Raw genomic sequence first — 12,358 nt, 5'->3', positions numbered from 1 at the left:
CAACATCGGAGTGTGTAAATCGTTTTTGATACGATTAACGAGAGCAAAAGCGTTGAAATCGTATCATCGGTGTAGTGTCGGTCATTTCCATAATGTCGCAGCAGCGACAGGTACGATGTTGTTCCTCGTTCCTGCAGCAGCACACATCGCTGTGTGAGAATCCGCAGGAGCGAGGAACATCTCCTTACCTGCACCCGCGGCTCACGCCGGCTATGCGGAAGGACGGAGGTGGGTGGGATGTTTACGTCCCGCTCATCTCCGCCCCTATGCTTCTATTGGCCGCTTGCCGTGTGACGTCGCTGTGACACCGCACGACCCGCCCCCTTAGGAAGGAGGCGGTTCGCCGGCCAGAGCGACGTCGCAGGGCAGGTAAGTGCATGTGAAGCTGCCATAGCAACAATGTTCGCTACGGCAGCTATCACAAGATATCACAGCTGTGATGGGGGCGGGGACTATCGCGCTCGGCATCGCTACCATCGGCTTGCGATGTCGTAGTGTGCAAAGTACCCCTTAATGTTTCATTATTATTCCTTTGCTCTTATTCCAATGTTTGGACCACAATGATTCATTTTTTTAGTTTTCCGCAAAAATTAAGCTCTCGTTGCTATTTAGACGTCTTAGCCATATTACTAATATTTACTGCAGAAAATAACTGAACTCACAAAATAAGTTTACAATAATAATAACAACAGCAGCTAGAGATGAGCAGATCCTTTGAAATTCAAATTCACTGACTCAACAAATTTTTCCCACATATTAGACATGCAGCAAATAAATTTGTGTGAATCTTAATACTTGAAAGTTAGTAACTGCTTGAGAAATACACGTGGGCAGAGAGAGATAGAAGACACTGCTGACCATAAGAGCTTAGTTTTTACAGGAGAGAGAAAAAGAGTGAAAGGACCCTGCTGACTATAAGAGCTTATACTCTACAGGAAGGAAAAAAGACACAGCATGGTGAGCAAAGGGGGGAAGAAATTTGAGGACACAGTATAAGGAGTGAGGAGGAGGGAATGTATGAGGATAGACTATGGGGAATGAGTTGGGATGGGTATCTCCTTACTATGAAAAACATACTGTGAATTATAGTTTCCTACAAGTGTATAAGGGTCTTACCTGACATTACAATTGGTGTACCATGTACTAATTGTGGTTCTGGTGCTGAATTTCTGTACGAATGGTAGTCCTGGTGATGTATTCATGTTCTGGTGGTGGTTCAGGTGAAGTATTCATGTACTACTGGTGGTCCTGGTGATGTACTCATGTACAGATGGTGGTTTTTGTGATGTATTCCTGAACTGATGGTTGTTTTGGTGACATGTTTCGATACTGCTGGTGGTTCTGGTGATGTATTTCTGTACTCATGAGGGTTGTGATGCTGTGTTTCTCTAGGTCATGAATGTGCATACATGTGGTCACATGCCGACTAGACATGCATAGCCTCAATAAATAGAGGTGAATTAGGAGAGGCCGGACACGAATTTGTCCACAGAATGTGACCATCCACTCTTGCTGCCATCATGTGAGAATATTAAAAGTGAGCAGTGCACATACTGTGAAAATTGAGAAGCCTGCAGTAACCAAGAGTGACTGTAGAATTTCATAAAAAAGCTGGACAACCCCTTTAATTATATGACCTAACTCTTCCTAATAATCCTTTTCCTAATATACTTCTATTACCTGCCCTTTGCCTGTCAGCTCATCTCTTTGTGGCTGCTATATTCCTCTTTCGTGATCCAGCAAAGCTACTTCTGATCTGGGGACCGGAATCGGAGGAACTGAACAGTGCACATCTCTGGTGGGGCAGGGCCACCTCTCAGTGAGTGACAGAAGTCTAAGCATGCATGCTCAGACCACACTACACTTTCTTCTGCCTGGATCTGTCAATGATTTGACGTGTCCTCCCTTAGCTAACAAGCACTGCAATGTACTGCTTGTTATTAGAAAGCATATCACAGGGCTTGTCAGCTTGAAGCATACTCCAAAAAGCCCAAACAATCCTGCTAGGGCTTATTTTCAGGGTAGGTCTTATTTTCGGGGAAACACGGTATGAGTACTTTTACAAAGAACATATTACTTACCGTTACTGGCACCCCAAAAAAATGTGGTCCTTTGTAAACTGATTGAATGGGGAACCTATTGGTAGGTAAGTAGTCCAAGTACATAGACACATTTCCAGCCTGATTTACATAAGGTTTCTATGCTAGATTTTTCATGACTCACACAACTGAACTCTACAAAAAGGTCTAATTTTCAATCAGGGGACAAGCACCTATACAGCCGTACCACTGCTTCCATATGTAAAAAGGGTTGACAAAGCGCCATTATAATACCGTGTTTCCCCGAAAATAGGACACTGTCTTATATTATTATATTTTGCCTCAAAAAATATGCCAGGGCTTATTTTCGGGTTAGAGCTTATTCTCGGGGAAAAATGGTTGGGGGTAAGGTTACCCCCCAAAAAAGCAGAACCCCCTTCCCAGGAGAATCATACTTACCAGACCCCTGACGTCTGCGTCACTCCCAGGTCCTCCTGCAATCTTCGGCGGGTGCTGCCAGCAGGTATACTCCATGCGGTCCTCCCCTGCTTCCGACTGACCCTCACATACATCAGATCACACACACTCATACACACAGATTAGATCGCACACACACATCAGATCACACACACAATTACACACTCACCACATCCGGTGATACCAATTGCTTCCGTCTGGCAGGGGAACCTTGGACACAGTGCAGTGGAGTGCGAGGACCTGTGGTGGAATGCAGGTCCTAGCGCTCCATTGCACTGTGTTCCAGGTTCCCCTGTCGGCCAGAAGCAATCAGTATCTCCGGATGTGGGGAGTGTCTGTGCGATCTGATGTGTGATTGTGTGTGCAATCTGATGTGTGTTGGTGTGCGTTCCACTGCAGGTCCTCCCGTTTGGTGTCTAGTGAGTAGGATTGGGGGTCTTCTGTCTTTTTTTTCTCTCTTTTGGGGGTGTCTTCTTTCTATAATGAAGTGGCCTGCAGTATTCTTTAACTTTTTTAGCTGCATGGACACTTCATTATTGAACTGCAACTAGGGCTTATTTTCAGGGTAGAGCTTATATTTAAGCCTTACACTGAAAATGCTGAAAAATCCTGCTAGGGCTTATTTTCTGGGTAGGGCTTATTTTTGTGGAAACACAGTATACAGTAGTCACTATTAGGGTCTTCTCCCTCTGTCACTGTTAGTTTTTCACTGTAAATTATATATGCATTTGGAATGTAACCCCTCTTCATATGCACAGCACCATTATTATTTTATTTGCTCATATTCCGCAGCGCTTTACAGACAACACCACTGTCCCTATTGGGTTTCACAATCTAAATTCCCTATAAATATGTCATTGGAGTGAGAACATACAAACTTCTTGCAGATGTCTTTGGTGGCATGTAAACCTAGGACTCCAGAGCTGCAAAGCAACAGTGCTGACCACTGAGCCACTGTGCTGACCACTGAGCCACTGTGCTGACCACTGAGCCACGATGCTAACCACTGAGCCACCGTGCTGCTCACCATGGAATCAATGGGACATTAAAAATAAATAATAATAATAATAATAAAAAATAATTTGATATGACTAGGAAAGAAAGCCCACCTTATTGTTAGATATAGAGCCTCAGAAATTAGGAGAACTTACTGGCATTGTTTTTCTGGCAGTCCTGAGGGTTACATTTCTGTAGGTTTTCAGGCCATGGTTCATGGTCGCACAGATTATTATCTTCCTCGGCAGCCCCAGTTCTTTTGTTCACACATTTCACCTGACGGCGCTGGATACCCCCTCCGCAGGAAGCTGTGCACTGTATGCAGCCAAAGCGTGAAGACAGCCCAAACAGTAAAAGAGAGAGTAAAAGGACTGTGATGGGGCACAAAAATGCCCCCAAATGCAATTTATCTTGGAGGAAGCAGGTTAGTACAGCAGCCTTTGATAGAAGGTTAATATTGGGAAGTACAGCAAAAATATTACAAAATTGAGTTGACTTCCCCATCAAAAAAGAACTAAAATGTTTGTGCCACTTACCTGACCCCAGGGCCCCACAGCCCATGTAGTACAAGGATGATCATTACAAGAACGGGTGTTGTTCGGCTTCAGGTTTTCATCACAGCGACCGACCTGGGGGCAGGTGACCAGCCTCTGCTGCAAGCCCCCGCCACACTCCTCCGAACACTGAAAGGGCATCAAACCTAATATGCTTGTAGTCCATCAATTTAGACACAATATATACTTTTCATCATTATTATATATGTATCTCAATTAGAGATGAGTGAACCAGAACTGTACAGTTCGGAGTTTGTACTGAACACATACTAAAAAAAAAAAAAGCGGTGTTCGGCGTTCGGGGCTTTATGTATGGTAAACACTCGATCCAACATTGGGGTGCTCGGGTACTCTCGGTGCAAGGCCAAGTGAGAGCTGCTTGCAGTCTCTGAATGGCTCTCACTGGGGGTCAAAACTATGTTTTCGAATGTTTGGTGTCATTCTCCCCCCCAGAAAAACGCCCCTTCTCCCCCGGAAATGCTCTGTATAAGGTTGGCTGTATGTGGCGGAGAGCCCAACTGTGACTTCCATTGGGGTTCAGGTCAAGTCAGGGTCCCGAACGGAACTTTATCTAATATCCGGCTGAACCCGAACTTCCACGGGTCCGCTCATCTCTAATCTCCATTCCTACTAGTTATCAGGGTAAGAATAAGCTGCTTGTGTATATAGTGCATTTTGTGTATTTACATTTGTGACAGTTTCTACCCTTGTCCTTCCCCAATTACTTACCTCCCTCCACGAGGAAACATACCACTCCATACACTTCAGCTCATGACAAATCGTCTGGATCCGTGGCTTGTGGACTGTACTCTGACAATGGAAAGGCCTCAGCTGCCTCTTGTCCCGCATGTCTACACATTGGACATCTCTTTCCCGAACTCCAGGTCCACAAGTACTTGAGCACTGTATAAATAAATAGGTTTTCTGACTGAAAGCTTTTCCGACATAAAATATTGCTGGTGGCGCATGAGTGGAAATGCATATATTTAGAGTTGATAATTGTTCTATTTGGGTTTTCGGTAAAAAATTTGCAGTTTTAGCTTTTAAAGGCTCTTTGTTACCCTTTTCATTTAAAGGGAACCAATTACCAAGATTGACCAGAAGGGGCGCGGTCTCAGCCAACAGAAAAATGTTGCATCCTGGTATTAGCTTTGTTGGCTGAGGCCTCGTCCCTTCTCGTTGTGGAGGTCACCTGAGCTGTAGTATGTTTGTTTAAACGTAATAAGAATATCTGTGTATGTAAATAATCAAAATGTAGATTTAGATGCAAAATTATCTGTCTGTCTATGTAGCCATCGCATGGACCCATAATATAATTCTAAGCTGTATATTGAAAAAGTTAGCTAAAGTATAAATGAACAAAGGAGATATTCATTAAGTTAATTGGTAGCCTTATCAGTAAAATTCACAGGAGAAGGAATGTAGTATTTGTGGGATGAGGCGGGTGATCCCATACTCCCATGTATTATTTCTACAGAAACTCATCGTCGCTTACTGCCTTCAAAGTGTATTATTTGGGATGATGCATGATCTCAGGCATTCTCCCAATGCTGCCCATATGCATTCCCCCCTAATTATTCTTTATCAGTATGTGTGAGCAAATGGAAAAGTTTTTGTAAATATCTTTCAGGCTGAAATGATGCGTTTAATGCTGGAACAATAGAATACATGAGTCAGTTGGTGACGCTGGCTGAAAAGAGAGCATGTCTGTGTTCTTTGTCTTATATACATTGATATATATATATTGGTACTGATACACAGCTAATATGGCATCGTCTCTGGATATCCCAAATGAGGACTCCATTAGCAGTCTTCAACGCAAATTCCTCCCTTGACAGTGTGGCGCCCATCAGCGTGGGGCTCCACGGACGCACTGCTGACCTGGAGATACCAATCGTTTGGATGTCACGGACTGAGACCTCTCTCCGCTCCAACCAGGCTGATCCCCTACAACCCTCGGTAAGTGTTACATACTGTGTATTCACTGCCGTTGTGGTTGTTCTTGGAGAGGAGGGAGTGACGGGCTGTGTGTCCGTATTGGTGTTAAAAGGTTCCTGATTGTGACTCAGGGATAGTGCCCGCTGGAGCTCAGAGCACGATCCCAGCCCTGAGGTGTGGATCGAGTGTCACACGGGATCCAGAGGACGGTTGTTAGGGCAGGAAAGATGGTGGTGGCTGGATATAGCTAGTTAGACTGACCCGGTCTGTAATTAAAGACGCGGGGGGTTCCCGAGACCGAAGATAGCGAGTTAGGACGTTTAAATATTGGTACAGCTGACCAAGTCCGGAGGCCGGGACTTGTACGACCTCCTCCGTGACACGGACGATTTTCACGTGACTGAAGATAGTGAGTTAGGACAATAAAAAATATTGGTGCAGCTGATCAAGTCCGGAGGGAATACATTTTGTACCCCTCCTCCGTGACGCGGGATACCCTTATTACTATATAGCTGAGGAGTTGCCAGCTAGTATAGAGGTGTAGCCTTAAGTTCCGGCCGGGCTTTAACGCACACCGCATAGTCATATTAGTGTAATCCAGACACCACCAAGATAGTAAAAATGTTCAGACAGAGGAGACAGAAAGTTGAGAGGCCTTAAGGTTCACAGAATGTGTTAGAGCTAGTTGCAGAGAGAGAAGGGAAGAAAGCTGTATGCCATGCCTTGGAGATTTTGAAAATGTTAGAATTACCAAAAGGAGGTCGGTTACAACCGTCACTATGGGCAACAGCATTGAAAGCAAAAAAGGGCAAGTTAAAAGACAGGAGATTGTTGAATGATGCAGAATTGTTTGGCAGAATATCACAGGCATTGCTGTTGGAAGGATATATTGAGGTTGAAGATGAAGATGAGCAAGGGGATGTTGTGTTTTACTATATGTTACCCGAGTCTAAGGACAGATCTGAGGGTCCTCCGGCAGGTTGTATTGTTACTGCCCGACAACCTGATCTCCATTCTATTCCCCCTGTCCCGGAACTGCTCATAGATGCTGCAGTCACTAGACAGCATCCCTTAACCCTTTCCACACCCATACCCCTGGTCCCTCCCATACCTGCAATGCCGTCTCTCCCCTCACCGGCCAGTCTGGCGTCACGCTCCCCATTTACCAATCCCCTCCCCTTGGATCCCCCCTTTTCCTCTAGGACACATAGTGAGCCTTACCCCGAACCTAACGAGGAACAGCCCTCATTTAAATATGTCCCTTTCAACCCTATCCAGTCAGCGGCATGAATCCCCTGCCTGCCAGATCCCGAAATTAACCCTATGCAACTTTATAGGAAGATGCTACAGGTCCACCAGTTATATTCAGCTGCTCGGAAGGACCTAGATAATCTCACCAAAGTAAAAGCAGGAGAGTTTTTTTGGCCCTTAATGGAACCCCATCTCACAATGCCCCCAGGCACTGATGACACCATTTTCCGAAGTGGAGAACAGTATTGTGCCGCTTTAAAAAGATGGGCTCAAGATCAATTTGTGTATACAACCGCGCCGGTGCAGCCCCCACCACAGCCCATGCCCTGACAGGGCCCAAACCCCGTATACGTAGCTCCCAATCAACAAAACCAGCAGAGCGAGCAACAGAATTGTTGGCGTTGTGGTCAGCCCGGTCACTATCAAAGAAAGTGTCACACCCCCAAATGTCAGTGAAACCGTAACCAAAACTTGCAACACACAAATCTACAATAAAAGTGTTCCCTGTAGATTCAGTAATGATCTACCTGAAGCCAGTGTGCCTTTTCCCAGAGTATCACAGTATTCCTTTAAATCAGTCCCAGGAGATTTCCCAAGATACTGCCCACAGTCCAGCTGCACCCAGGAGTCTGCCCCAACCTTCCCTAGTGACACAGGGGGGAGCCCCGGACTGCTTGTTTTTGTTGCAGTGATTTCCAGTCCCAAAACATCTATTTTAATGATGCTCTCGCACTTCTGCAGGGATGTGTGGGAGGGTATACAGTACGCTGCTAGTTATCACAAGTTGTAAAAGAAAAAAAAGGTAGTTTCAGCAGATTTACAAAGCTGTTTTTGTCTTATGTACTAACAAGTGCTTTTTCCGGCTGGTGGAGTGGATTTTGTTTAATCCTTAGAGTTCAAAATTTCATAGGAGATTATCAATAGTATTCTGCTGCTATTTAAATAATTAAATTAATTTTGCAGAGAAAAGTATATTTTTTAAAATATCCAAATTAGGTTTTTTTTGTTTTTATGGTTATGTTTTTGTTTTGTATTATTTTTGCATACAAAATGCCAATATTGATTACTTTCCTTTTTTTTGTAGATACAGAATATAGATGAACCCTGTTGTAAGGTTTCAAAATTTCCCAGTAGAGTATAAGTTATATTTATTTGTTGGTTAATCATATTGTTTACTGTTATGGATCTATATATTTTGCCAAAGTAGTATATAAAAAGGGAGGAAGTAGATATCTATTGCATTTTTCCAGCAGCAGACATATTGGATAGGCTTTAAAGCAGGCTTTAAAGCTGGCCTTTCTTTTGCAACAGTTATGTCATGTTTATTGGATTATTATGAATGTAGGAATATATGTCTGTTATAGGAATGATCTAATCTATATTTCTTTTAGTTTTTGTTTTTATAGATGAAACCAGATGGTGGTCGATTCTGCACTGGATATGCTACAGTTTACACAACATGAGGTAATCCTAAATTTAGGCCACTCCCTCCCCTCCTATCGGTACAGGAGGAAGTGATGTAAGTGCCTCTCTAGATGGGTGGAGCAGTGGTAGGTAAGATAGTCAAAATGTATGTAGGATGTAGATTTTTGCTGTTGTCAAATAAGCTAGGTACGCCGAAAAGAAAGTCTAGATCTGAGCTGATGGAATCGGATGGAGATCCCCGCACAGGTGCAGTTGACCAAGAAGCAGTGAACGGGCCTAGAGTTGAGGAGTCCTTTACCATGCATAGAGACCATGCCTCGTTGACATCTGTCACGTCAGTGACTTCTGTCACTCCTTGTGTTCTTAAATCCCTACAGGAACAAGTGAAACAATAAGGAGTGGAGTGCGAGACGCAGGGAGCCAGCTGACTGAGGAAGGTCTGTGGATGAAGGGCGGTAAGCTTTCTCTGCCATGAGATCTCTTCTTAATGATGGCCCAAGTAACATGGACTAACATCTGTGACAGTTGGATATCAGTGTGTGCTTTGGTGACGCCAGGGTTCAGTACCCAGGTAGATAAACTCACCCGGTCTTGTGAAGCACATTTTTAAAACAATGAAGAAAAACTGTAGAGTCCATAGAAACACCCTGCACCTGCTCTACCCATTCTTAGAGACTGCAAACTGATTATAGATGTTTATCTTGAGCACGTTGTATGCAAGTCTGTGCGTGTTGTGTAGATTTCTTTCCAGGTCTGGTCAGAGGCTTTCCAGTGCAGAAAACGACGTCATTGCTGAAAATCCACATAATGCAAGTGGTATGTAAAAAACAAACTAATAAGTTGTAAACCAATGCGTGTTTTGTTTCTCTTTGGTGCGTGTTTTGTTTCTCTTTAGTGTGTGTTTTGTTTCTCTTTAGTAATAAACAGGTTTCAATGTAAAATGTTTTTTGGTCTAGCACAAAGCACGTATAATTTTCATATGATTGACTAATTAGAGAATTAAACAAGTGTATTTTCTAATTCCAGATCCTAAATCAGAGTTAGTAGTATATGGTTTTCGGTCAGGAGACTGATTAATCCTAAAAGGACACAGAAATTTCAATAAAGCTCAACGGCAGGACAACATAGATTCACGCCCCGCATTGCACAAGGGTCGATCCACCGGAGCTGCACTAAGCGTCATGCTCATATTTATCATTTACAAAAAACCTGTACCGTCCCAAACCATCATTGCTGAAACAGTTAGAAAAGAGGACTTAGAGAACCTTGAGACATTGGAAAGTCCAACTTCAAAGGGTGAGGACTCGCCTAGGGGTCCTTGGTCTCAAACCGGTGAATAAATCCCATTCCCCTCTCCACCCATGCCTCAACGTTCAGTCAGGCAGGATTTCCCAACAGATCTTTCTTCCTCTTTTCCTAAGGGAACACGGTACCCTTAGTATTTGGAAATGGCAGAAGTAAGTCAAGGGGGGACTGTTGAGGGTACGAATTGAGTAATCTAAAATACTTAATTCAGCCATTTCATAGACCCAAAAATGTGGTTTGGTTAATGTAATCTAACCATTTACAATTTTTTTTGTCTCCTACTAACTCATATGAATATATTCAGTGATTTTCCTTAATATAAAATGCTAGCTATGGATTCTCTCATCTCGGGAAAAGTTTTGGAGGAGCCTATCCCATCAGGCTGATGTCTCTCCGGCCTAGTCTGCTGAGCACTGGCAGTGACACGCGAGTTGATGTCACAAACGACACACAAGTGACACAAACGTCACAAACGACACAAAAGTTGATGTCAGAAACCAATGGACCCAACACAACCGAAGCAGAAAGCGGCCGCTATTCTACCCATTATCCCAGAAGGTTTTTCCAAGTCTGCACCACAAATTGTATACATGAAGCCTCATCATGTTTTGTTGTTTTTTTATTATCAAGAGCAGATTATCCAGGTTCACAAAGTGGCCCTAAGTGGACTAGCACTGACCAAGCATCTTTCTTTTGTTTTATATCCGAAAAGAAGAACCATGGACAATTTGTAGCAAATGTGTTTTTGTTTTTTGTTTTTTTAATTATGTGCTAATTTTTAAATAAGGTCTAGATTCAATCTTTCTTAATCAGGATAATGTGCCCTAATGAGTGTAATAACGCCAATTCTAATAGCCCCTATAAATCATAGAGTTATGTTTAATAAATAAAAATAAGTACTTAAGGGGGAGCTAAAGCCTATAGTGTTAAATTAAACAACAATCCCATAGAAAGCCCACATATATAGATAAGGATATAATTAAAGTCCTAAAGGCAATAGGTCACAAATAAGTCCCAAATAATAAAATATATCTAAATGGGGAAAATGTTTAAATTTAAGGTTAATAATATTCACAGATATTTTATTAAGGGGGGACTGTGGAGGTCACCTGAGCTGTAGTATGTTTGTTTAAACGTAATAAGAATATCTGTGTATGTAAATAATCAAAATGTAGATTTAGATGCAAAATTATCTGTCTGTCTATGTAGCCATCGCATGGACCCATAATATAATTCTAAGCTGTATATTGAAAAAGTTAGCCAAAGTATAAATGAACAAAGGAGATATTCATTAAGTTAATTGGTAGCCTTATCAGTAAAATTCACAGGAGAAGGAATGTAGTATTTGTGGGATGAGGCGGGTGATCCCATACTCCCATGTATTATTTCTACAGAAACTCATCGTCGCTTACTGCCTTCAAAGTGTATTATTTGGGATGATGTATGATCTCATGCATTCTCCCAATGCTGCCCATATGCACTCCCCCCTAATTATTCTTTATCAGTATGTGTGAGCAAATGGAAAAGTTTTTGTAAATATCTTTCAGGCTGAAATGATGTGTTTAATGCTGGAACAATAGAATACATGAGTCAGTTGGTGACGCTGGCTGAAAAGAGAGCATGTCTGTGTTCTTTGTCTTATATACATTGATATATATATATTGGCACTGATACACAGCTAATATGGCATCGTCTCTGGATATCCCAAATGAGGACTCCATTAGCAGTCTTCAAGGCAAATTCCTCCCTTGACATCGTCACATGGGTTTGACCTCACAAAGGTCCTGCTAGTGAAAAGTTAAATTGATTGCATAATACTTATGCTAATTCTAACAGGGGGGAGGGGGAGAATTATGAATACCCCCCAGATATTATGTGATCCTCAGCTGCTGTCACTCAAGAAGCTGCCGATTTTATAAACTTTACTTTCTTGGATTTCAAAACCTAAACATCCGAGCTGACCACTAAAGGTATGTATAGAATCAGCCTGATAGTGCCAGTATAGCACTGGCTATAGCAATGGCTATAGGTTATATGCGAAAATCCTGGTAATTGGTTCCCTTTAAGGCTAATGTCACCTGTCGAGTAATCATCCAGTATCAATCCATTGGCAAAAAAGTTGTGCAAACACAACTTTTTAGGCCATTCGAAAAGCTTTATTTTTGCAGGATCCTTTCTTTTAACATTGGAGTCTATGGAAAACAGATCCATTAACTGATTACTTTTTATCCATTCAATTTCTTGCATTTGTGAAGGATTGTTTTTTCCTTACTGGATCAGTCTTAAATGAAGATAAATAGCAATCAGTTAATGGATTTGTTTTCCATAGACTCCAATGTTAAAAAAAATGGATCCTGCAAATATGAATTTTTT

General features: G+C 42.4%; 1 protein-coding gene across 2 annotated transcripts in view; it reads right to left on the bottom strand.

Moving 5' to 3' along the window:
• Nucleotides 1-12,358, bottom strand: part of ADAMTS7 (ADAM metallopeptidase with thrombospondin type 1 motif 7) — a 180,598-nt gene that overhangs the window by 42,939 nt on the left and 125,301 nt on the right. Inside the window, exons 21-23 of one of the 2 annotated variants that reach the window (XM_075346093.1) lie at nucleotides 4,796-4,969; nucleotides 4,049-4,195; nucleotides 3,668-3,827 (exon numbers count right to left, since the gene is read on the bottom strand). In XM_075346093.1, the coding sequence (XP_075202208.1) occupies nucleotides 3,668-3,827; nucleotides 4,049-4,195; nucleotides 4,796-4,969 (481 nt within the window). The remainder of the gene's footprint in view (nucleotides 1-3,667; nucleotides 3,828-4,048; nucleotides 4,196-4,795; nucleotides 4,970-12,358) is intronic. The other variant, XM_075346094.1, reaches the window with a different exon arrangement.

The sequence above is a fragment of the Anomaloglossus baeobatrachus genome, chromosome 4, assembly GCF_048569485.1.
Source record: "Anomaloglossus baeobatrachus isolate aAnoBae1 chromosome 4, aAnoBae1.hap1, whole genome shotgun sequence".
Lineage (NCBI taxonomy): Eukaryota > Metazoa > Chordata > Amphibia > Anura > Aromobatidae > Anomaloglossus > Anomaloglossus baeobatrachus.
Note: the sequence above shows the minus strand (reverse complement) of the source record. Positions and strands in the feature narration are given on the sequence as shown.